Source organism: Taudactylus pleione, unplaced genomic scaffold (assembly GCF_031769625.1).
Source record: "Taudactylus pleione unplaced genomic scaffold, aTauple2 ptg000025l, whole genome shotgun sequence".
Taxonomy (NCBI): Eukaryota; Metazoa; Chordata; class Amphibia; order Anura; family Myobatrachidae; genus Taudactylus; species Taudactylus pleione.
In genome coordinates, this window is record NW_028284427.1 from 5,327,445 (window position 1) to 5,355,183 (window position 27,739).

General features: G+C 45.6%; 1 protein-coding gene across 1 annotated transcript; it reads right to left on the reverse strand.

Moving 5' to 3' along the window:
- Positions 1-160: 160 nt before the first annotated feature.
- Positions 161-27,427, reverse strand: LOC148539639 (protein kinase C delta type-like). Its single transcript, XM_088451474.1, has 9 exons — positions 27,375-27,427; positions 14,278-14,305; positions 10,117-10,284; positions 9,608-9,699; positions 8,819-8,881; positions 7,852-8,025; positions 5,158-5,452; positions 2,504-2,632; positions 161-310 (listed from the first exon to the last, which is right to left on the reverse strand). Exons 1-9 carry the CDS (start codon positions 27,425-27,427, stop codon positions 161-163), a joined length of 1,152 nt encoding a protein of 383 aa, XP_088307600.1.
- Between the last annotated feature and the right edge of the window lie 312 nt (positions 27,428-27,739).

The following is a 27,739-nucleotide window of genomic DNA, read 5'->3' on the forward strand; positions in this document are numbered from 1 at the left end:
TGCTGTATTGTTGTTAATCAGCAGGTGTTATTACTGTATTGTTGTTAATCAGCAGGTATAATTGCTGTATTGTTGGTATTCAGCAGATGTCATTGCTGTATTTGATGTTAATCAGCAGGTGAAAATTGCTGTGATGGAACCAGGCAGGATGTTATGCCGATCACTGGTTGTCCATGGTTCTCCACCGGTCACTTACAAACGAGAATCCACGGAACCGGCGCTCCTCCACCTTAGATATTGGTGGCTCCCGTGATGCTTGAGGTGGTACCAAGTCATCCAGTTTATGATGTTCACAGGTGGTAACTGGGGTCTATGAAAAGGAGACAAATCAGATCCATCATGTAAACATAAAATAAATGCACGGTAATTGGGCTCTTTGTCATTGTGTCATAATGAATAATAATTAGGTAATGTGCAAACTCTGCTTACTAATATTATGCTATACCTGTATGTTGTGTGATTATATAAGCAATCAGTATATTAATATTAGATAATACTGTAACCTGCACATTAGGTGGCAGATATATGTATAATGGTAACTAGATGCCTCACTGACTTTGGGTTGCTGTATAATTACATTGTAGTTTGGATTTACCCTTCTACAATATCAATGCATGTTGCATGTGAAAGGAAGAATATTGCCATAGGCAAATGCAAGGTTTTTTTTGGTTGCCCCTCTCCAGCCCACACCATGACCACAATAGAAATAGTAAACTAATAGAATTATACTAGTGCTGCATGTTCTTCTCAGTATCAGAAATGGTCAGCACCATCTGTGGATCTTTTAATGTGTCAGCCAGATATAAATACACCTGTGCACCAACTAGGAGATCTGGAAAACATGCACTAAGGGGTGCACTACTATAGACCATCTATAGGGATCATTAATCAAGTGCACAAGGAAACTAATGTGTACATATATGCCCAGGGCAGTGCTAGGTTCTTCTGCTGCTCGTCTAGACTCCCGGACTTGCTCCAATACTCTGGAATTGTGCCCACATCTGAAATAAAAACATTCAGCTCAGGCAGGGTGGCCCTACTGCCACATCTAATGGGTTAACTATGTTTGCTGGCCCTTTATATGTCAGAATTATGACACACACAGTACTTTGGGCCTGATTCACTACCGATCGCATCTGAGATTACGCACGCAATCGACCGATTGTTGCATTCTGCGCATGGAACGCAGTGTGTGAACTGAACACTGCGATCGCAGTGACTATGCAGATCCATTGCAGAGTGATTGATAGAAAGTGCCGTTTGTGGGTGGTCATGTGGGGTGGTCGGCGAAACACAGGCGTGCCAGTGCGTTGGAACACCGTTGCCTGGGCGTGTAAAAATTATCCACTGCAATGCCGTATGCAGCCTGAGGCCTCATAGCGTGAGCTGAAGTTAGCAATTCCTGAGTAAGGTCAGAGCTTGTGCAAGTGTGTGTGAGGCTGCGATGGTACTCAATAGTACAGATGGTTTTGCAGTCGTACTAAACAGTACATATGTATGTGTGTAAGGTAAAGTGGGCGTCCTTATGTTCTGCGATGGCATAGTGATCGCAATGGATTAGCATTCTACTATTGCAGTGAGTCTGCGTGCATAATTGCTATTGCATTCTCAGTTACGATCCTTGCTGAATCAGGCCCTTTGTATGACACAGTGTAAGTGCTAATGATGCCCTCTCCATGGACTGGCCACACTCGCTCAAAATCAATGATTTCTAAACTCCCTCTAGAAATTCTGCATTTGCCACCGATTGCAATAAATTGGCTGAAAGTAACATATACGGCTGATAATAAACATATACTGTCCATGTGTTTACAATTGAATTTCAAAAACATTCCACAAAATATTCTCCACATTCTGCATTTGGCCACAACATTTTTACTGCAGTAATTTAGCCATACTGTGGGCCTGATCCAGCAAGGATGACAAGTAAGAGATTGCATGTACTTGTCCGCTGCGAGAATATGCTAATGAATGTTATCTCAATGCCATCGCACAGCCAGCATAGAGATGCCTACTGCTACCGAGTAACATCGGCCCCTCACGAACAATTACAGCAGGGTTGACCTTACTCAGAAATTGCTAACCTCATCGCACGCAGTGTGTGCACAAGCTGTGTATGTCGTTGCAGTGGCTAATTTATGCACGCCCATGAAAACGGACAGGCACGCCTGCGTTTCACCAACCACTCCCCCGCCACCATCCCCAAATGCTCACGGCCTGTCACTCACTCTGCGATGGATTCCTATCTGTGTAGGTTAACGCAGTGTGATCGCAATGCTAACTCGTGCAGTGCATGCGCAGTACGCACCATCGGCCGATCTGCATACAATGTTGCAGTTGCGATCTGTAATGAATCAGGCCCATTGTCCCTCTAGATTGGCATTTGTGTGACCATTTGTACAATGACATTCATCTCTCCTGATCACCAGCATTGTCTATGAGATAATAGGACTGTATGATGGAGCACATATTGTGTACATTCCTATATTGTACATATACTTACCGGCGGCATTATGAATGGGGGACATATCCTGCCAGCCTCCAGGTCTTCCCAGTTAATGGGCCAGAAAAACTGATGATCTTTGATGTTAATATATAGTCGCTGCCTTCTTTCTGGGGATTTGCATAGGAACTATCAAAGGAATAAACAGAAAAGTATAGAGTGTTAATGGTAGATAAGCACTAGCTGACCAATGTCATACATTTTCCTTATGATACTTTATTCTCAGGATGACATATATAAAATATTAAATTTTGTCTTACAACTACAGCCATGGCCAAAAGTTTTGAGAATGACACACGTATTGGTTTTCACAAAGTCTGCTGCTTCAGTTTTTGCATATACTCCAGAATGTCATGAAGAGTTATCAGATGATTTGCAATTAATTGCAAAGTCCCTCTTTGCCATGACAATGAACTTAAGAGCTGATTCATAGCCGCTTGCTAGATGTGTATGCAAATTGCGTAGGCAGTGCAATCGCACAGCAATGCATTTGCACGCCCAGTATTTCTTAGAGAGCGATCACATAGTGTATGCGACACCCCCCAGCCTGTCTTAAGATCCTCTCTTGTGCACATCATGCCCAGGAAGTGTATCCAACCATCGGTACATTACCATACCCTGCCGCAAGCACTGCGAGCACTTCTGTGTAAATACAAGCCAGGTGACGTGTACTATGATGCTGTCTTATAATTATGCATACTTCTAAAATGCAGTTGAGATGCTCAGGCATGCCTGTGTTTGCACCTCCACTCCCTTGTTTTTAATGGCCAGCCCCTATTACCACCTACAAACTGCTTCCCCTGTCACTCACTCTGCTGGGCTGTCTATGCGCAGTGAGCGAACACATTGTGAGCTTTCGCTAAGGTATGCACACTGCGATGCATACACACTGCATACCATCGGCAGCAGCGAACGTTTGCATTTTAGCAAGTGGGTCTGAATGAGCTCCTTAATCCCAAAAACAAAATTTCCACTGCATTTCACCCCTGCCACAAAAGGACCAGCTGGCGACATATCAGTGATTCTCTCGTTAACACAGGTGATGCTGATTGAGTTAGAATTAACAGACTGGAAGCTTTAAAAGGAGGGTGGTGCTTGAAATCATTATTCTTCCTCTGTTAACCATGGTTACCTACAAGGAAATATGTGCAGTCATCATTGCTTTTTACAAAAAGGGCTTCACAGGCAAGGATATTGCTGCTAGTAAGATTGCACCTAAAGCAACCATTTATCGGATCATGAAGAACTTCAAGGAGAGAGGTTCAATAGTTGTGAAGAAGGCTTTGGGGTGCCCAAGAAAGTCCAGCATGCACCAGGACCGTCTCCTAAAGTTGATGCAGTGGGATCGGGGCACCACCAGTGCAGAGCTTGCTCAGGAATGGCAGCAGGCAGGTGTGAGTGCATATTAACGCACAGTAAGGCGACGACTTTTGAAGGATGGCCTGGTGTCAAGAAGTGCAGCAAAGAAGCCACTTCTCTCTAGAAAAAACATCAGGGACAGACTGATATTCTGCAAAAGGTAAAGGGATTGACTGCTGAGGACTGGGGTAAAGTTATTTTCTCTGATGAATCCCCAGTCAGATTGTTTAGGGCATCTGGAAAATCACTTGTCTGGAGAAGGAACGGTGAGCGCTACCATCAGTCCTGTGTCATGCCAACAGTAAAGCATCCTGAGACCATTCATGTGTGGGGTTGCGTCTCAGCCAAGGGAGTGGGCTCACTCACAATTTTGCCTAAGAGCACAGCCATGAATAAAGAATGGTACCAAAACATCCTCCAAGAGCAACTTCTCCCAAGAACAGTTTGGTGACAAACAATGCCTTTTCCAGCATTATGGAGCACCTTACCATAAGGCAAAAGTGATAACTAAGTGGCTAGGGGAACAGGTCCATGGCCAGGAAACTCCCCAGCAGAGCTGTAACTAGACCTTTTGGTGCCCTGAGCCAGAAAGGACATTAGCACCCCCCATTTTTCAAATAGGGACATAACGCACCCAAAAAAAGGGGAAAGGCCTCATGGGGAAGGACCAGGGAAGAGATGGGGTAGGCCTGAAAATGCTTGGATGAAATAAGAGGAAGCTAGAAGTGAGAATGATAATAAACACAAAATTAACAGGCCTGAACATTGCCGCTTGTCCTGCGGTGCCCTCGTTACAGCCCTGCTCCCCAGACCTTAATCCCATTGAGAACTTTTGGTCAATCAAGAGGCGGGTTGACAAACAAAACCCCACAAATTCTGACAAACTCCAAGCATTGATTAGGCAAGAATTGGCGGCCATCAGTCAGTATGTGGCCCAGAAGTTGATTGACAGCATGCCAGGGCGAATTGCAGAGGTCTTGAAAAAGAAGGGTCAGCACTGCAAATATTGACTCATTGCATAAATAAACTTAATGTAATTGCCAATAAAAGCCTGACACTTATGAAATGCTTGTAATTTTACTTCAGTATAACCATAGTAACATCTGACAAAAACACAGAAGCAGCAAACTTTGTGAAAACCAATACTTGTGTCATTCAAAACATTTGGCCATGGCTGTACATTTGCTGGGAGTGTATTCATTAGTATTAATGTATGTTCTCAGACCTGTGCCTTATTTCCCCTGTGACTGTATAATCTCCTGACCCTGTGATAAGCCTGTATACTGCATACTCACTCGCTTTAGGATGTTACTGATGCCTGGACTGAGTTCCTTTGGGTAGACTGGGTCATCATTGAGGACAGATTTTATAACCTCAACAGACTCTTCACCACAGTAAAAGGGTTGGTCTCCTGTGGCCATCTCAAATACCATGACACCCAAGGAAAAAATGTCTGCCATGGCATCATACGGCTTCTTTCTAAGCATCTGTAAAAACATGATGGAGAAACAGATGATTAGTACATTGTCCCACCTGGCAGGAGGCACCGGGTTATGCTGACACCTCTCCTTTTTGTGCACAATGAAACATCTGATGGAAGGAAGAATATCAATGAACATATACAGGCAATTACACAGACAGCATTCAGCTGAAGGTTTATGTGAGAGAAATCAATTACTAAATTAAAATAACTGTTATGATAAATAATGACCATGTATATTATACTAGAGAGCCAAAGCAAACACCGAGGCAAATGAATCAATCACAGCAATAAATATGGAGAAAGTGCAATTGTTACTGTTATATAGGAATATGATCATGTACATAAAGCTGTGGTGCCCAGTAGAGTAGTCAGCAGTTGGTATACATGGAGCTGCAGTGTGATGCTGGCACATTAGCGGGTGGAGAGACTTGGCAGCATTACTCGTCACTGGAATCCTCTGTGAATGATGGAAGACAGAAGACACAAGTGACGGGGATGCTACTGATACTGTCAGCCGCTTATGTCACAGGAAGTGCTGGATAAGCTGCAGCGTGCAGAAGTACACCTGGGGGACTGCAGAGGAAGGACAGCTTGGCCATCTTTTTGGAAGCTATTTAAATAAGGAAGTGGGAACATCAAGAGGGGTGAGAGCTCCCTGACTGAATGTACCACAAGGTCATAAGACTCATTTGGGGAATGAATACCCTGTGGAAGCCATTCATACACTGTACTGCCTACTATATATTGTTACTGAATCATTCCTGGTATAGGCTTTTACTCTTTGGTAAAAGGTTTTTATTAATGTAAACTCACTCATCTACTAAGCTCTCACCCACACCTCTCCTCACATGCTTCCTCCCATCCTCATCTCTCTGCTAATCTCCCTGATCACCACTTCCCACTCTCACAGTCAGGACTTCTCCTGGGCCTCTCCTAACCTCTGGAACTCCCTCCCTCATTCCATTAGTCTTTCACCTGCTTCCCAGACTTTACATGTATTGTTTTCATTCTACCCTACTACCCTCCCTACTACCTCTATAGTCTCTGACCATCTCTACTTTACCCTCTGCCCCCTATTGTGTCCATCCATATCCCCTATAGATCATAAGATCGTGAGAGCAGGGCCCTCTTCCCTTTTTTCATCTCTACATAATTATGCTAAGTGAACATTGCAATGCTTGGGTCTATTCATAAATAACAATGTTCCCACACCATGTTGCCACATATCACAGTGATATGCAATGTGACATCTTATATAGGAAGAAGCGGTAATAGTCTCTTTCTCTGGCCAAAAACTCCACTTCACTGCCTAATAATTACACCCCTATGTGACTATGGGCCTAATACAGAGGTGAATGCAGTGGAGTGATTTTTTTCCACATACTGTGATTGATTAGTAATGATGGGGGGAGGTAACGGGGGTGAGGATACAAAAACACAGGCATGTCACCACCGTATTCTGGGCCCCTCCTAGTCAGTCTCTGTGCATTTGTTTGCAGATGGACTGGGCCTGGACTCTTAGTTGAGACGGACATTATGAGACACCATAGGGTTGCTCAGAAGTTCAATTCTGGGACCGATGTTGGGGCTATTGTATGTAAGCGGCGGGTCCGAGACGCCGGCCGGTTGGCATCTCTGTACACAAGACAGCGGAACTTGATACATTCTCAGATTCCGATAATTGCTCAATTGCGCAAACATCTGCATTGCGGTCCTGATTCAAAGTAATATGCAAACCCGATGGTATGTGTACTATTGCGATGTTAGAAGACTGGTGCATGTGCAGGATCTGTACTACACAGGCGCCAGTCTCTACTGCAAGATCTCTCACAGTTCCCCAAAGCTAGAGCCTGATTCACAGGCTGCGGCCATTTGGGGGCAGGGAGTGGGTGGAGCTAGCCTCCATATCTTGTCCCATTATTGTAGGAGTGTTGAGGCCAGGGTCTGCGTCTTCCAACACAAACTTCCTGGCCTCGACTACGCAGCTGCTAGGGGCAATCTGAGTAACCTCAGGGTTACTCAGATTGCAGGTTGTCTTGAAGAACATCTGATGCTGCGTCTTAGGGCACAGCAATTGTATCTGCGATGCTGTCATGAGTCCTCTATGTACACCAGACACTTCCTGCTGCATTAGTATATCAGTTGTACGATATTGCACAGCTAATTCCCTGCAGCTGTGCAATACCACACAATGCTGGCTTAGGCCCTGTATCCATCCCTGACTCAGACCCTGCGTCCATCCCTGGCTCAGACCCTGTCTCCATCCCTGACTCAGACCCTGCCTCCATCCCTGACTCAGACCCTGCGTCCATCCCTGACTCAGACCCTGCATCCATCCCTAACTCAGACCCTGCGTCCATCCCTGACTCAGACCCTGCGTCCATCCCTGACTCAGACCCTGCGTCCATCCCTGACTCAGACCCTGCATCCATCCCTGACTAAGACCCTGTGTTTAGATATCATTAAGAACCAAGATGTTGTCCGATTAATAGTGAAATGGAGATACAGTATGAGAAGCCTGTAGACAATTAATCTGTTACTCACCTCAGGGGCCATGTAACCCACTGTCCCAGCAGCTCCTGATATCTTCTGGCCATTGATGTTTTTAACTGCAAGGCCAAAATCACCAATTTTGGCATGGCCAACAGCATCCAGGAGCACGTTCTCCGGTTTGATGTCCCTGTGAGGAGAATGAGTGTAAGTTCTGCCTGTCAGACAGCTACCAGCTGTATAACTTTGTTTGTTACAGAGAAAGATTCCCAGAGACACAATAAGAACCATGTCAGCGTCACAGTGGGAAAAAGGGATCAGTGATGTAAAACATGGTGACTGTAGGGAGGCAATCACTGTGACTGACAGCTGCATATAGTCACTATGGGGCCTATTTATTAGTTATCAGGTTTTAGACCTAATAAACATAATTTCTTATCTATATCTATAGTGGCAGCCATTGCCGTGCAGACATCCTATGGATCCCTTTCCCAATAACTATCTGAAGATGGTGTTAGCTAATGGGGCCAAGCTCCAGAATACTTCACATGCCAGAGCTTGGTAAAATCGGCATATACAGTACGCAGCCCCCATAGAAACCTATAGAAACCTATGGGGGCTGCTTTTGTGATTAAACTGGGGGATTGCAGCAGATATCCCCAATATGTGCTGAGATTCCCTATACATACATTCAGGGGTTACTTAATATTTGCAGGTACCACCTAAAAATTGGTATTTTCAGGGGAAATCTATGATAAATAGGCCCCTATGTATGTGGTGGGATAAAGATGGAGATAAGAGGATGTGTGAAGCAGTCACAAGAACCTCGCCCTACTTATCATGTAACTCAAGAATGAATGATCCCCCATTTGCAGAAAAGGGCAGCAACACTTCTCTATAGCCTGACCCCCAGCAACATAATAGCTATACTGTAACTGCATATAGGGGGTTACTGTATATGATCATTAGAAATAACGAGTTACCTATGGATAATGCCCCTTGAGTGGAGGAATTGGAGCCCACAAAGGATTTCTGCTGTTAAAAATCTGATGAGGAAGAAAGAACATAAATATTAATAGCAAATTTTTTTAAAGTAAAATGACCAATAATGAGATAGTACATTCCCCCTGATATAGTATCAGAGTATAAGAGTGACACGTGACATATTATTATCATACATGGGGCGGGATGCATGATGCATTGCACTCGCGATGCATTCCACCGGACATCGCATGCATGCTGGTGTTGGTATAGCTGGTATGCATAACGATCACCGCAAAGGACTGCTCTGTCGGTAAGAGCGTCCCTTTGCGATGGAGGGACATTCGGGTCTTTGACCCAGAAGCCCCTCTGGCATGTGCTGTGGAGGATGCTGGGAAGGATTCGATTGGAAACCTCTCTCAGCACTCTGCTGAGAGAAGCCCATGGGCTCCTATTGGTAATCCCAACAGGAAGATGTCGTTACCCACCGCGCCCTCCGAGGCTAGGTGCATATGAGAAATGCACATTTTCTACCACATTTCTACCCTTGATGCATCCCGCCCATGCTCTTTGTATAGCTGAGTAACACAATGGAGCCCCTGTGTCCAGGAGACTCTGTATTATACACAGACCTGTCACCATGGACACCTATAAAGGCCCAGCCTGGATTTGTTAGGCCGCATAGGCCGGGTCCTACTGCAGCCCAGGTGCAGGGATGGAAACACTGATGTTACTATTTGTCATATCAATAATAATAATAATAGTAATAATATACCCACGTTCTCTCTTACCTGCTAGTGGCATCACCTAATGGGGCACTCTTCTCTATTAGCTGGTATAGATCTCCCCCACTCAGGTACTCCATGATGAATATGATGTGTTCCTGTATAGGAATCAGAGAGTATGATATAAATTACATTATGGACATTACTCTGACACACAGCAGATTATAATCAGTAATACTCAGTCACCACTAGTGATGTGAATGAGGCCCAATGTATACGCTGTATACAGCCCGTCTTCTGTCTGAGATGGGCCTCTATATATATAATGCCCACAGGACATGGGGTAAGTGATTGAGTCAGTGCTGGACAGTGAGAAGCACGGGATGAAGGATCCCAGATACTACACAAATGTACAGAATTAGGATAATAAACCTCTGTGTCAGAATAATGCGTCATACAATATGTGCCATTGGAATTATGCGGGGGTCCAATAATGGTAAAATAATTGTCTTATATTACAGAAGCTGTGATATTCAGTAGTTAGTTACAATTATGAAAGATACAGAGACTCTTACCGGGGTCTGGGATGCTGCATAGCCATGGGTGAAGAAAGTGCTGTTGCCAGTGACTTGCAGGATGTCCCGCTCTATAAATATAGGGTTCTTGCCCCTGAGTAGTGTCCTCTTCTTCACCAGTTTTACTGCCAGCTGCTCTCTGCTGTTGGGGTGGGATGCCAGCAGTACCTGCATGAGACAGATAATTTTACTGGTATGAATACCCCTTTCCCACTGCTGCAATAACCCTGGTTATTGCCGGGTCGATCCAGGTCACTGCTCAGTGGAAAATGGTCCTGGAAAAATAACCCAAGTCAAGTGACCGAGGAATCTAACCCAGGTCACGACCAGAGTTGATATCAGAAAGGAACTAAGTATCGGTCCGCTATAAACAGCATGACCAGAGTCACAATGACCCGGGTCATGCCTCAAACCAGGGGATTGCCTGGCTTCAGTAATGCTTGGAGAATACATCAGCTTCAAAAGTCCACTGTAATGCTGGACCCGGGATATAACTCAGGTCCAGCTGCTGGTGTAAAAGGGGTAAAACCTGGCTCTGACCCGTGCTTACTCTGTGCTCAGTGCTCACAGCTGGGTTTTTGGTGGGATAGGGTATAAGAGTTAGAAGCAATTTGCAATGTTCTTTAGCTGTGGAACCTGCCTGGCTGACACTACCTAAGATCATTGTACAAACAGGAGACAGCAAGATAAATTGACAACAGCAAGGTGAGAACGTCCCATCACCCCGTAGGGAAAGTACAGGGGATGAGCGTCTTCCCTGAGCCCAGGATTGTAGATCTTTTGTATCCAACATTTATTACAGAAAGCCCAATCTCCCCATCTAGTAGATCCTTGTGGGTCTTCACTTGTTCCTGAGATACCAACCATCACCAGCTTCTCAGCCCCTATAGTCTCTGTAATAGCCTGTACACAAGCAGGACATTGAAGTGAGCTTATTTGGTGACTGTTCTGGGCAACAAAATGTAAGAACAATGGAGCCCCAGTTTTGAGCAGACAGCACCATATCCATACCTCCCAACTATCCCACATTCAGCGGGACAGTCCGGTTTTTATTTGACTGTCCCGCTGTCCCACCCGCGGGCCGCAGTGTCCCGTGGTAGGGGGAAGTTGGGGGAAGCATACACCGCTGCCCTGCATAGTAGAGCAGCGGATATGCAGAGCACAGCATCTATTCACAGCATGGGGAAGAAGCCCGGGGGCAGCCCAGCATCTCGGAGATGCTGGGCACGCCTTTTAGTGATGTAAATGGGGGTGTGCCATTAGGCCACACCCCCTTTACCATCTCATAATACCCCCTTTTTGGGCGCGCATCTCCAGTCACAAATGTTGGGAGGTATGCCATATCTAACATTTGCCTATTACATGTACTGTAGCTCAGCTCTGTTAAAACGCAGAGCAGAACTGTCCCCTAGCACCTCAGAGGTAACAGAGGATTTCAGAGCAGGGAGTGGTACAACAGGCTGTATGATAATAACTAATATCATTGCCATGCATGTGTGCCCTAGCTCCGCCCTGACACCTACACTGGCCACGCCCTTGTCAGCTGTACTAAGCAACAGTCCAAAACCATATATGGAGGTGAGTGTGGGAATGTGCCACTGTATCCTCTATATTTGCCTTGTTACATAGGCCCATATTTTTAATGGAGAGCTCCCAATGTAAACACCTATGTGCATGTAATGATAATTATATTTAGTTATGAGCGGTACAGATTCTGTGGAATCCAAACCGCTCTGAACATAGGGGATCCGAGTCCACCCGAACCCTGTTCGAGTGTTCCCTGCCTGACTTGGATCCCCGTTAGAGGCCGAGCCGCAGCCTCCTGATGTCGGATTCTCGCGAGAGAATCCAACGTCAGGGCTCCTCTAGTGTAGGGCAGACCACTGTGATAGCTGTCTGCCCTACACAGACACAAACACACAGCCGCCAGCGGCAGCTGTGTGTTTGTAAAAGCAGCCAATGAGAGTCAGGCAGACTCTTATTGGCTGCTGCACGGAGGGAAACGGTTGGAGCTCGCCTCCCTCCATGTGTAACAGAGTAGAGCAGAGTGTATGGAGACAGGAGCGGAGATTCAGGTAAGTACTACTGGGGGCCTGCTAATGGGGGCACTACTACTGGGGGCCTACTACTGGGGGCACTACTACTGGGGGGCATGCTTATGGGGGACTACTACTGGGGGCCTGCTACGGAGGGCATACTATTATGGGGCATACTACTGGGGGAATGCTAATGGGGGCACTACTACTAGGGGGCATACTACTACTGGAGGCATACTACTGGGGGCCTGCTAATGGGGGCACTACTACTGAGGGCCTGCTAATGGGGGCACTACTACTGGGGGGCATACTACTATTGGGGCACTGCTACTGGGGGCACTGCTACTGGGGCCTGCTACTGGGGCATGCTAATGGGGGCACTACTACTGGGGGCCTGCTAATGGGGGCACTGCTACTGGGGGGCATACTACTACTGTGGGCACTACTTTTGGGGGCCTGCTAATGGGGCACAACTACTGGGGGCACCACTATTGGGGGCATACTACTGGGGGCATGCTAATGGAGGCACTACTACTGGGGGCCTGCTAATGGGGGCACTACTACTGGGGGGCATACTACTGGGGGCATACTACGAGGGCATGCTACTGGGGGCACTACTACTGGGGGCCTGCTAATGGGGGGCATACTACTGGGGGGCACTACTACTGGGGGCCTGCTAATGGGGTGCACTGCTACTAGGGGGGCATACTACTACTGGGGGCACTGCTACTTGGTGCATACTACTGGGGGCATGGTAATGGGGGCACTGCTACTGGGGGCACTACTACTGGGGGCCTGCTAATGGGGGCACTGCTACTGGGTGGCATACTACTAATGGGGGCACTACTACTGGGGGGCATACTATTGGGGGCACTGCTACTGGGGGGCATACTACTACTGTGGGCACTGCATAGGGGGCACCACTACTGGGGGCATTGTGTAAGGGACACCACTGCTGTGGGCATTGTATAAGTGGCACTACTACTGTGGGCATTGTATAAGGGGCATTACTACTTTGGGCTTTGTGTATAAGGGTCATTACTGTGGGCATTGTGTAAAATGGTCACTACTGTGGACATTGTGTAAAAGGGTCACTACTGTGGGCATTGTGTAAAAGGGTCACTACTGTGGGCTTTGTGTATAAGGGTCACTACTGTGGGCATTGTGTAAAAGGGCACTACTGTTGGCATTGTGTAAAAGGAGCACTCCTGTGGGCATTGTGTAAAAGGAGCACTCCTGTGGGCATTGTGTAAAAGGGTCACTACTGTGGGCTTTGAGTAAAATGGTCACTACTGTGGACATTGTGTAAAAGGGTCACTATTGTGGGCATTGTGTAAAAGGGTCACTACTGTGGGCATTGTGTAAAAGGGTCACTACTGTGGGCTTTGTGTATAAGGGTCACTACTGTGGGCATTGTGTAAAAGGAGCACTCCTGTGGGCATTGTGTAAAAGGAGCACTCCTGTGGGCATTGTGTAAAAGGGTCACTACTGTGGGCATTGAGTAAAAGGGGCACTACTGTGTCGTAACATAAATAAGACACTACTTTATGGTGTAATGTGAATCAGGGGCACTATGTGCTGTGTAATGTGAATAAGATTGTGCACTGTGACTCCTAAGGCCGTAGCCCACTTTGTAAACAAGTACTGTGATTCTGCTGGCCGTACCCCACTGGGTGGGTGCACTACTTTTCATTTCTGCCACTGCTGTGTGGCAATCTGTCATTGATGTGCTTTATACTGTGGTGTCTGCGCCGCTGCTTTGTCGCTTGGTAACCAGTCAGCTCACTTCAACCTTTGGCCAATAATGGTGAAAACTATAATTTAAACTGTGAGGTGGTCTAAATTGACTGTAAATGACTGGAAATCAAGGTTATTTAGGTTAATAATACTCTAGGAAGAAAATAAAGTCCAATTTATGTGATTTTAGCTTTTGTTTGTCAAGTTTTGTAAAAAAATCCAAATCCAAATAAAAAGCCAGACGACGAATTAGAACCAAATCCAAATCCGGCAAAAATGGTCCTGCGCACATTCCTAATTATATTATATAGTTATTAAAGCAAAGTTCTTAAGATATATTTGCTACATTGTTTACAGGTAAGTCACCAAATATGTACTAATCACTTACCTTCCCGAAACCGCCCTCTCCAATAATACTGTGGTAGATCAAACATTCCAATATATGAGAGGCAGCGGCTGTTTCCGGGGGGCTGGCTGGAGGGGTCCCACTTACACCTTGTGGCATAAAGAGAAATCACATTTATTGACTAATATAAACATAGATATTTGGCAATATTTCATTTAAAGGTTTGAGATAATTATATCATAGAAAGTATTTATACCCTGTATTATATAGTATCTGGTAAGAATATTGTTATGTTGCCTAATTATATGTTGTTGGGGTGTAAGAGAAATGAAATAAATGAATAGGGAATAGCTGCCAGCATTGTATAGGACAATGTAACAGTCACAGGTGCTGCAGAATAGTAATAACAAGGTATAAAGACGTTGCAGAGTTAGGTGATAGGGAAAGGACGTGAATGGTGGTGAGAGGTGAGAACATGACATCACCATATTGCACATGTGCACAATTTGCACCAGTATTGTGAACACTTATCACCCCTTGTGCTGTGTGGTGGGGATCAGGGGTGTTATAGGTAAGTGCAGCACAGTCCTGTATCTGGCATCTCCCTGAGCATCACACATATTAGGGTCAGAGTTATGTCAGACCTGTGCGCTCTGTAGCCATATGCTCAGCGCTTACACACAGGAGGTGCAGGAGCTACACTTACCATGTAAGTACTAACCTACACCTCACTTACTTCTCTATTACATTACAAGTGAGGGGAGATGTATCAAACCTATAGCAACCAATCAGCTTCTGTCATTTTAAAGCTTTTTATCGTTAGACAATTTGATACATCTCTCCCTTATTAGTGTTTTCAAGCAAAAGGCTTTTTACCTGCTCTTCCCTTTTTACATTTCTTTTGATGGTCTGGGGCTTCACTTTTGTGAGTTCTCTTTTTGCTCCTCCGAGCTGTGAGCTCTATGATGGGAGCACTGGGTCCCTCTCCTGGGCTGTCATGTCTCAGCTCCTCCTTCTTTTTCTTATTGCAGCCAGTGTCCCCGGTCTTGTCTAAGGGTCTCTTTACAGCTGATCTCTTGCTGATGGTGCTGTCTACCTTGGGCCTCTTATTAGGGGCCTTACCTGGCTGCTTTGATGTTCTAGCCTGGTTCCTGTTCTTACACTGATGGTCCTCTCTCACCTCAATATCTCCTCCCTCTGTGATATTGGTAGAATCTCCTCTTCCCACACAGATATCCTCCTTATTACTCCTACTACACTCCTTAATAGGAGACCTGTTGTTATCCGGTCGCCTTTTCCTCTTTCTTGATCTCATATCAAGATAAATCAAGAAAAATAAACAAAAATTCGCTAAGCACGAATAAAATCGCCTTCACACTGCAATAGGTGAAAACACACAAACGTATCTTATGCTGGTAAGCAACTGAGCCAGCAGCTCTATGACATCATAAAGCTTTGTGACATCACCAGCTGCTGTGGGCCCAGTGTCACTGCCTGTTACCCACAGTGCCTATAATACAACCATGTTTATATAAATTACTGGTGGGCCCTGTCCCAAGCACTGTGATGGGAATCTTTGGGGTCCAATGTGTCACCCAAATCTCATATGTAATTACTGTACTTATTTAGCCTCTCAGGGTCAGGTGATACCTGTCTGCTTGTAAAAAACAATAAAAATGGGCTGCTATAGTGTGATCCACAGGTTACATTCAGCTTTTATTTTATATCAGTAAAATTATATACAAAATTATTAAAATTTAGCAAAATATAATAATAGAGCAATCTTAGGGCCTCATTTACTAACGAGTTTTATCACCAAAATGAGTGATAAATGTCACTGTGTATGATAAATGGTGCTCCTGCCAATCAGCTCCCAACTGTCAACTGTTAGAAAAATGACAGTTGGGAGGGAGCTGATTGGCTGGAGCACCATTTATCATACACAGTGAAACTTATCACTCGTTTTGATTATAAAACTCGTTTGGAAATGGGGGCCTTAGTGTCAAAAAGATAGGAAATTATGAAATAAAAACTACTGTATTTTTATTCCTGAGATATCTCAAAAACTTTCTGGGGCTGTTTCAGAGTTGGGTGCAACGCAAAGAAAAAAGGAATCACTTTGCTCCAGGACAAACCATATTGTACTGCAGGTGGGGCGGATTTATAATATGCAGAGATATTTAATTTTGGGAGGGGCGTGTCCTATCTGAACTCTAATTTGAAGTGTAAAAATAAAGCTGCCCAGCATTTGTAGGCTACATGCTAAATCAGCCATTATTTACCCTGCATTCAGAAGGACAGCGTAAGGCAGGTGCAATCTGACTGAGCCAGGTTAAACCCCGTGGTTGTGATAGCAGTATACCTATGAGAATGTTGTTGTTAGTGTCAGACATTAGAATTAGCCTATAGGGTTCCTAGGGGGTGTGGCCTTGCTGGTATATTCGGTCTGATATGCATACAGTAGATTCAGCCTCTTTGTTTCTGGAAATAATGTTTTTGTTTTTGCATGTTTGTTTGCTATGAGTGTTGTGGCGGAAAGAACGGTAGTGTGTTTTTAGTCGTTATACAAGTTAGATGGGTGCGCTCTCCTTGTTCAATTATAGGCCAAAATGTCCTACAGGGAAATGACACAGCCCGTCCGGGCGTGCTTTTTCTGGAGAGTTGAACTCTAACGAGTGATGTGTTTGGTCTGCGTGTTTTTTGTGGGAGTGTCTGTTCTTTGTTGTCCACCACCATACTAACTTTAAGCTCACAATCAATTTCAATTGGCAAGATCTAATGGTCTAATTCGATAGCCCAAATTCAATATTTAATTAATTATTATTAATTATTAATAATCTGTTGTCAAATAAAATTTACCTTTAATTTTAAATCCAACTGTTGTTGTCCGTGTGTTTATTTTTAGATACGTTTTTAGTCGTTTTAAGTCTGTAAGGTATAGTGCACATATCAACCATTAGGGAGTTTAATAAAATACATGCATTTGCACCTTTGCATTGTAACATGGTTTGTCCAGGTGCAAAGTTACTGGCTTTGTTTTAGTTGACGTTGCTCCAAATTTAGAATCAGCCCCTTTATCTCATGTTAGGGGTGTTGCAAATAAGGGCCAAATGTAATTGCAAGCGAATTGTGGAAGCCGCCATGATTCCGGCGAGATAGTCTTTACATTTAAAGCGATAATTAGTTTAAAGGCAATATCAGCTTTAAACCTAGTGACTATCTCACCAGAATTGTGCCGGCTCCTGTAAATCGCAGGCTATTACATTTGGCCAAGATACTTTAATATCTACACTAGGGGTCAAAAGATTTACAACACCCCCATTTTTTCAGTTTTTATTGAAATTTTTTTTGCAATTCAAGTCCAGTTAATAACCTTACATAGGGAAGCCCTGAGCTGTTAGAGGATATGGAAAAGAGTTTAGCTTAGCCAAAACTGTGTAAATGTTACAGTTATAAGAAAACACCTTTTTCAGGGAACAAGCAATGGGCTAAGGGCCTGATTCAGAGCCGCTCGTAAGCGGTAGTAAGTATGCTCGTTCTGAGCGATGTTCGCCCATCTGCGCATGCGTAGGGTTTTTAATACGCATGCGCGAACCAGTCAGAGCGGCCAAAAATCGTTTGTTCACTATATAGCGAATGCCTGCTATTTTGAGTGACAGAATGAGGCGTATGTGGGTGGTAACAGAGGAAGGTGCTTGAAAACGGGGAGTGGAGATCAGAACGCAGGCGTGCTTAAAGGTCAAAACGGGCGTTTTATGGGTGTGCATAATTAATACAGCAGCGTCATTGACCACGTCAGTTGGTTGTTTTATAGTCAGAACTGCTCGCAATATAGTGGTAGGAAAAACCATCCACAAGAATAGCGAGCAGTTCATACGCTGTTCGATGTACTTGATTAATCTAATAAATAGCGGACATGACATATGATGCGAGCGGCCAGGGGGCGTATTTTTCAAATAAACATCCGCATGTTTTGTTCGCTCATTCAGACATGGGACGTCAACAGACTGCAAGGAGCGAACGGTTCATTTGAATAGCCACCCCCTTTTTCTGAACGAGCGAGCGCTAATTGCGTCCGGCTCTGAATCAGGCCCTAAGACCTTACAGCTGTTCTGCAGCAATGACAAAGAGGCTTTCCTGGGCCATGATGCACAGCCAGTGTACTACTGAAGACTGGGAGAAGGTCTTTTGGGCTGATGAATCCAAACTTTAAATCTTTGGCTCATCATGCAGGGTTTTGTACACTATCGAGTAGACAAAAGGATGGTTTATCAATATGTGGGGTTTATTTACTAAGCGTTGGCTTGTAATAGCCACCACTTCCACACATGTTTTAGCCAAATATTTAAAAGGCCAATGCTTTTAATAGCAAAGCTCTCCATGTTTTGCAGTAAAAGCATTGACCTTTTTAAATTTCAGGCTGAAACACACCAGAGTAGGAAGCAAGATCGTCTGGGGCTCTTTTGCTGGAACCGAAGTCAGCAACTTGCATGAAGTTACTGTCACCTGGAACCAAAAGGGCGACCTCAGCATTTTGCAGTGCCATGCAATATCCTCTGCTCTGCGTCTAATTGGTCAAGAGTTCATCCTATAACATTAACCTGAAACATATGTCCAGGCTATGGGGCAGATGTACTAAGCTCTGGAAAGTGATAAATTGGAGAGTGATAAACTACTAACCAATCAGCTCCTAACTGTCATTTTTCAAACACAGCCTGTAACCATGACAGGAGCTGACTGGCTGGTAGTTTATCACTCTCCAATTTATCACTTTCCAGAGCTTAGTACATCTCCCCCTATGTCAGAACTGCCTTCCGAGGAAAATAATTAGACGGTAGGCTTCATATCATGGAATGGACAGCACAGTCTCCAGACTTAGGGCCTGATTCAGCTTTGGGTATAGAGTAAGACATAGCAAGTAACTGTGAACCTGGACAAACCATGTTACAATGTAAGGGGTGCAAATACATATATTTTTTGTGGTAAATACTGGCTGCTTTTGCATGTAGCCCACAAATACTGCACAACTTTATTGTTACACTGCAACTTAGATGACAGTTTGGGCTCATCCCTCCCAAATCTAAATCTATCTGCACATTTTACATCTGCCCGACTTGCAGTGCAGCATGGTTTTATCAAGGTGCACAGTTACTTGCTATATCTTACTATGGCCCTCATTCAGACCCACTCGCGAGCGGCTGTCCGCTTGCAACTGGGTCGATGGTCTGCACTGCGCATTCGCACGACGGAGGGAGCTCCGTCGTGCGCATGCGCGAGACGCGATGAGCGAAGGACTTTCCTTCGCTCGGAGTGTCTCATCAAAGGGGGCGTGCTGTCGATGTTGACTGACAGCACGCCCCCTTTGGTGGGCATGCTGGGGGCGTGCCTGCCAGAAGGAGGCGTTCCCAAGGGAACGCCTACCGTCTGAAGCCGGCCCCACTGACATCACTAGTGATGTCAGTGGGAGTGATTTTGGCTCTGATAGAGCCAAAATCACTCCTGGCCTTGCGGTTGAAAAACTCAACCGCAGGCTTTTGCTCGCAGTTTCGATGGTCGCGATGGTCAAGACCATCGCGACCATCATCCTGCACACTCGTATATGCTGTGGGTGGTGACCCACAGCTATACGAGCGTCCAGGAGGACGCTCCATATTAATGGAGGTGGGCCCTGATTCAGAGCGAGCGCTTTGGTCAGAGCGTCCGGCTCTGAATCAGGGCCTATATTCCCCAGGCTGAATCAGCCTGTTAAACCCAATTGAGCTGGCTTGGGATAAACTGCACAGAAGGGTAAAAACAACTAACCAATAAGCTCAATACATTTGTGAGAACTTCAGCAACAGTGTTGGAAAGAACTTCCCGAACTCTGAGCCTTATACAGAGATGTACGCCATGCTGATATTTATGCAGATTGAGCGATTGTTTACCATCGCACATGCATGTAACCTGCACTGTGCATGTGCATAGATTATTTTGTGACTGCGCTCGCACAGAGGAGTCAATCGCAGAGTGAGTGACAGGTAGTCAGCATTTGGGGAGGTAGCGGGGGGGCGACTAGGCATATGCAGGTGTGTCTGACCGTTTAAACGCCATTTCATGGGTGGGCATAAATAAGCCATTGCAATCTCCTTCGCAGCATGAGAGCTCTCTGTGTGTCAGTCGCTGTGTTTGAGACAGGTCAGACTTGCCACCTATGCTGCATGGCTGCCCGATCTACATCGATGTTACCGATGTTTATGCTGGTGTGAGACATCGGATGCATATGAGAAGGCAGCAGTGAGCGTCTCTATGCTTGTGCAAGGTTTGGAGACATTAGCATATTTCTGCAATTGCGACCCATGCAAAATCGCAGCTCTGAATCAGGCCCTCTATCTGATTTCCATGGTAGAAAGAATGACTATGAGTAAAAAATGTAGATTAAAACTTGTACAATGAGACAATAAACTGAAAGCACTTCACTAAGAACTGGAAACATGTGGGTGTACTAAATCTTTTGAATTTGTACCCCTATATTGGGCCTGATTCATCATAGATCACAACTGCATAAATTAGCCACTGCGATGCCATACAAAGCCAGGGCCGAAATCAGGGGGGGACTGGCAGGCCTTGAGTCCCGGGCCCGGAGACAGCGGAAAGAGAGGGGGCCCGGGTGCTGCAGTCCTGCACTTGCAGCCCTGTTCAATGGAAATACAACACTGCCAGCTGCTTGTCATTTATTGTGCCACTGCGAGCCAGCCGGAGCTCGCGGACCGGCAGCCAATCAGGAGCAGCGATTGGCTGCTGGTCCGCAAGCTGTGATTGGCTCACAGTCACGCCATATTGGAAATGCCGATGCACGGATGCAGCGCTACTACTAGAGCCACCCCGGCCCCTCCCTCTCTCTGCTCTCTCAGTGCTGACTCTGGTTGGCTGGCTGCACCAGCGCAGCCAGTTGAAAAAAAATCAAAAAAAGGTACCATACTACTCCCCCCCAGTCCAGCAAGCTGTCCCTGCCATTCTTCTTTGCCCTGTGCTTCTCCCTAGTCCTACCAGCCTTCCCTGTCCTGCCCCCTCCTCACAGGTCTTAGTAGCAATTGTAGTAAATAAGTATATGGAGTAGTGTCTCTTTATTTACTACTATTGCTACTAAGACCTGTGAGTGCCGCTCGTGACTCTCTTTTATATATATATATATATATATGCTGCTTTACTGCTTTTTAAATTGGTTTACGCAAATTGGTGTCCGACCCTCTGGTGTAGCTCCACCCACCTCTGCCAACCCCCCCAACCCTCCTTGGAACAGCCCCCAGAAAGGCAGGCAAGCATCCCGACATTCCCCAACCCTCCCGACCTCCCCCCAGAATACACTAGAAATCCCCACAGCGGGGGGGGCTGTTGACGCGATTCACGCTGAATCGCGTCATTGTGGCCCTGTCCCTGCTTCACAGTGCTGAAAATAACGGCATTGTGAAGAGGGGACGGGGTCTCGATGGTGCGATCGCACAGCCCCGCCCTCGGCTCCACCCCCAAACGTGTCACAGCTGTCCGGACATGACCCCCGCTGTTAGCCGACAATCAGCTCCCTCCCGGAAGGAGGGAGCTGATTGTCAGCAAGTATGACACAGCCTGAGGTTACATTGCATGCGATGAGGTTAGCAAATTCTGAGTCAGACCTGTAGTTGTGTGTGAGGCTCCGATGGTGCTCGATGTTACCGATGGTTTTGCAGACTTGCAATGTGTTATGGATGTGAATAAGGTGAAGTGGGCGTCCTTATGTTAGGCTGTTACGGGATTGTGATTGCAAACATTAGCATATTTTTGCAGTGGGTCTCCGTGCGTAATTGCATCTACGATCGCAATAGCAATTGTAATGAATCAGGCCCTGTGTTACTTATCTCAGGGGGAACACTGATGGTAAGTCTGGTCACTGAGTGATCCTTAAATGGACCCAGTTTTCCAAAATATTGATTATGTTTTATTTTTGTAGTTCAAATACCTAAATAATATTATGGGGTGTGTCCACCATTATATATGTGAGAATTATATTACCCAGTGGTGATACTGACATGCATTGTGCTATTGGTGCTTCAATAAGTTTTATTTCTTATGTTTCTAATGTAAGTATTTAATAGAATATTTATTATTGAAATGTTAGAACTCGGGGGGAGAAGATCCCTGACAGGTGCTCACTGTCATAGTGTCCCTAGTAGGGTCCTCCTCCTAAGCACCATTGAAGACCATCAGTAGGGACCTCCGGCCGTTGTCACTAAGGAAAAAAAGAATAGAATTAACTATTCAGCGCATTTCGTCCTTTAGGGTGACAAGCAAGGGAATAGTCACGGGTGATGGTGACCTTCACCGGGAGGATAAACGGTCATCACAAGCACTGGTGCCTCAGCCACCCAGGTATCACCTAATAGTACTTGTGCACTGAGGGTGAAATGTGGGTGTGCAAGGGTCACTGATACCGGAAGGAAGGGGACAAGGACAGGACACACACACGGAGTGTATACTCACCATTGTAATACTTGTCACCTTGATTGAGGGTCAGTCAGCACCTGTGAGGAGATATTACACAGCCACCCACACAACTACCTCCATACTAACCTAAGTAAGACCGAAGGCTGTCAATTTAAGCCTAAGGGACATTAAACCACAAGTGTTTTGAGTGTTACCAGTTTAATAACGTGTTGGTTATTGCCACTTTAAGTCTAGCTGGTCTTATGCAGCCAATAAATGTTTCATGAGGAGTGGTCTAAGAGTATATAATGGAGTGATGTATGCAAATCTGCCTCTTTGTTACAGTTTTTTTCCAGGACAGGGAAGTACAATGTGTGATGTGAATCTCCTGTATAAATCTCCTTTTTTCCTTTTCTCTTTCTCCTGTTCTCTACCCTCCAGCTATTCTTTTGTTCTCTTACCCTATACTTTCATTCTTTTCCCCTATTCTTCCATGCTTTCCCTCAATCTTCTATACCCCTGGGATTCCTTCCTGGTCTCTCCCTCTTGCCCTTCATAATGTCCCCCCATCGCTCCTGTTAACACTGCCCGCTATGTGTGCTGCTGGGCTAAAACAGCAGGCTCCCGTGCTGCCCAGCTCTTTCTCTCCCCCCCCCCCCGAGCAGGCTGCCGCGCTTATCGCGGACAGGGCCTGAGGCAGCGCTTGCGCAGTAGGGCAGGGCCACAGCTATGGACGTGGCTGTCAGTCCTGCCCTTTATCTTTGCTGTACGGAGGCAACTGGCGGTATCTGCCGCCTCCGATGCTGCCTCCACATGGTGCCCGGCGTGGCCGCGTGCCTTAGCAGAGCCGAGGCCAGAAACTTCGGCCCCGCCTGTGCTGAGAGACGGAGCGCGACTCAGCATGTTGCCGCTGGCTCCGTCTCTATTTTGTTTAACCAGAGGCAGGCAGCGTTGGCTGCTCCGCTGGTTTTTTTCAATGAGCGGCCTGCGGGCCATTGGGCACCCGCTATTGGGGTGGCGAAGGGCGAAGGGGGCGTGGCTTTGCCCCGAGTGCGGCCGCCATCTTAATACTGGGGGGGCTGCTGCTGCCTGCTCTAGGCGCGGCAGGAAATCCTCCCAGGTTCCACAGTCTGCCCTATTTGTGCCCCATAGTATAAGGGACCATACAAAATGTCAAAAATGTCACTAATTAACTAACTGGCACACTTCAATCCCTGTTCTTTTAAACTGTGTTACTAGGAGATCTGGAAAACATGCAATGAATATGGTTGTGCAGTCGGTAGTAAATAAATTGGACAGCCAGTAATAAATAACGTGGTGCACCGACTAGGGGATCTGGAAAACATGTAATGAATATAGTGGTGCAGCAAGTAGTAAATAAATTGGAAAGCCAGTAATGAATATAGTTGAGCACCGACAAGGTGACCTGGTAAACATGTACTGTTCGGGGTGCACTGATATAGCCCATCTATAGGATCAATTATTAATACTGAATAATACCCTATCCAGTACATAAAGAGACCAATCTGTACATCTATGTCCACGGCAGTACATGTTTCTTTTTGTGCCCTCCCCCAGATTCCCCAACTTGCTCAAATGATCTGTAATAGAGCCCACATATGTAATAAAAAGATTCAGCTCAGACAGGATGGCTCTACTTTTTACATTGAATTGATTACTGTGGGCCATAGCCCTGTATATGCAAGAATTATTTAATTCTGTATATTCGTATGATGCCTGTTATAGCTGGTTTTCAGTGCTGATTATGCCCTCTTAGTGGTAAACATGCTAAAAATCAGGCATTTGAAAGCCCCTCTGTAGAAATTCTGCGTTTGCCTCTGAGCCCTGTCCCCCTTTACAAACAAGGGCTGTTAGGTTTGTCCAAGTGGGAGGCACAGGCAGGCCCCTCCTACATATATTTAGCAGAGGTCGCGTGTGTGACCAGTAGCGGTGGGCTCTCCACTACCACAGTACACAGTTACGCCAGCAGTTATTTAGTCTCCTATGCATATAACTAGGCAGTACTGGCTCCACTGACCCAGAGTGCTGCCTGGTCGGCTGCCCAACACTGCGTCAGTTGTTACCAGAGTTGGGACCATGGCACCCATAAAAAGTGTATGTCATAGCGCCCACCCCCCTGCACACACACTCCCTGTACTGAACCGAGCTAGTGGGGTATGGCAAGCCTGCGGGGGAATACTGGAGTGAAGAGTAAAAACAGCAAACAGTGGCAGTATCCAGTATCTGGGCACTGAGGTCCTATTGGTAATAGAACATTTTAGTTATGCACTATCTGACATTAATGGGTAGCTGCTTTGACACTGCTTATTTAAGTATAGCACATAGGATCTAACTGTGACCTCCTTTGAATCATTGATATCAATTGATGAAAGAGCTTGGCCCACAAAGTCACGGTGCTTGTATTTTTGGGCCCACAAAGTCACGGTGCTTGTATTTGTTATACACAGAGGGCTATGGCCCACAAGTCACATTGCTTGTATTTGTTATACACAGTGGGCTAGAGTCCACAAAGTCATGGTGCTTGTATTTGTTATACACAGAGGGCTATGAACCACAGTCACGGTGCTTGTATTTGTTATACACAGAGGGCTATGACCCACAGTCACGGTGCTTGTATTTGTTATACACAGTGGCTATGGCCCACAAAGTCACGGTGCTTGTATTTTTATACGCAGAGGGCTATGACCCACAAAGTCACGGTGCTTGTATTTGTTATACACAGAAGGCTATGGCCCACAAGTCACATTGCTTGTATTTGTTATACACAGAGGGCTATGGCCCACAAAGTCACGGTGCTTGTATTTGTTATACACAGAGGGCTATGACCCACAAAGTCACGGTGCTTGTATTTGTTATACACAGAAGGCTATGGCCCACAAGTCACATTGCTTGTATTTGTTATACACAGAGGGCTATGGCCCACAAAGTCACGGTGCTTGTATTTGTTATACACAGAGGGCTATGGCCCACAGTCACGGTGCTTGTATTTGTTATACACAGAGGGCTATGGCCCACAAAGTCACGGTGCTTGTATTTGTTATACACAGAGGGCTATGACCCACAGTCACGGTGCTTGTATTTGTTATACACAGAGGACTATGGCCCACAAAGGCACAGTGCTTGTATTTGTTATACACAGAGGGCTATGGCCCACAAAGTCATGGTGCTTGTATTTGTTATACACAGAGGGCTATGGCCAACAAAGTTATTGTGCTTGTATTTGTTAAACACAGTGGGCTATGACCCACAGTCACGGTGCTTGTATTTGTTATACACAGAGGACTATGGCCCACAAAGGCACAGTGCTTGTATTTGTTATACACAGAGGGCTATGGCCCACAAAGTCATGGTGCTTGTATTTGTTATACACAGAGGGCTATGGCCAACAAAGTCATTGTGCTTGTATTTGTTATACACAGTGGGCTATGGCCCACAGTCAAGGTGCTTGTATTTGTTATACACAGAGGGCTATGGCCCACAAAGTCATGGTGCTTGTATTTGTTATACACAGAGGGCTATGGCCCACAAAGTAATGGTGCTTGTAGTTATTTTTTATACACAGAGGGCTATAGCCCACAAAGTCACGGTGCTTGTATTTGTTATACACAGAGGGCTATTTTTTATTTTTTTTACACACAGCCACTTCTTGCAGTCAGCGTGCCCCCTTACACAGTCACCGCCACTTGTGAGTCTCTGGACACAGCACTTAATCAGCAAAGTATAGTGCAGCATACATCAGCATGCAGTGTGCCCCCTTACATACACAGTCACTTTTGCCAGCGCAGCCACTTAGCAGAGTATAATGCAGCATCAGTGTGTGCCCCCTTATACAGCCACTCAGTGATCAGCACTAGTGATCTAGCCACTCGGTGCCCCCTCAGCCCAGTTGCAGAGTAGCGCACTATAGGAGTGTGCAGGACAAATGTGCTGAGTCACGGGACTCGACACCTTATGTAGAGGCGAACTATCTCCTCTAGCGAGAGTTCAGCACACTTGCAAGATCCCATGTCAGGACGCAGATGTCTGGCTCGCACTGGGGATCAGAGATGGCAGGAACACCCGAGCCTCAGCTCAGGTGGACTTGGATCCCTACTGTTCTGAGCGGTTCGGATTCCACAGAATCCGAACCGCTCATCTCTAACTAAAATTCGCACTAACAGCCAAGATGGACAAGTTTGACACATACATGGACCTCAAATAATTATTTGCTAAGACACCCATGCCCCCAACACAAACCAACAAGTAACAACATATACAAACACTCCAATCATAAACCCAGCTATCAATTCTACCCCAGTTACATCATGGAGAACCATATACAAAAGAACAAAAACATCATTATCAAACCGGTAGACAAATGGGGTGGAATAGTCCTACTAGACAAAGCTGACTACCTTAAAGAAGCGTTAAGAATACTTAGCGATGAAAACACATATAGTAAGCTGAAACAGGATCCCACCAAAAATTTTTAGTCAGTACTTCTGAGATTACTTAAAAAGGGACTTCTTGAACGAATACTCACGAAACAAGAACATGAATTCATTAATATAAAAAATTTGGTAATTCCTGTATTTTACTACTTACTCAAAATTCATAAAGACCAGGCACAACCACCAAGCAGGCCCATCATATCAGGAATTAACTCACTCACCGCCAACCTCTCATAATATTTTGATACCTACCTAGAACCATATCTAAAGGCGCAAAGAGCATACCTCCGAAACACAACAGACATTCTCAACTGACTAAAAAGCATGAAATGGAATGAAGACTATTGGTTAGTTACTTGCTTGTGATGTGGCATCTTTATATTCCATCATAGATCATGAACAGGGTTTAGAGAGCACCAGACACTACCTCACTTTGGACCCAGAAATGGAAGAAAAACAAATAGACTTCATCACTGAAAGCATAAATTTTATCCTAACACACAACTACTTTTGGTTCGGCAATGAGTTCTACATACAGACCAAGGGAACCGCTATGGGAACAAGGTTCATGTCAAGCTTTGCAAATCTCTTTATGAGTTACTGGGAGGACAAAAACA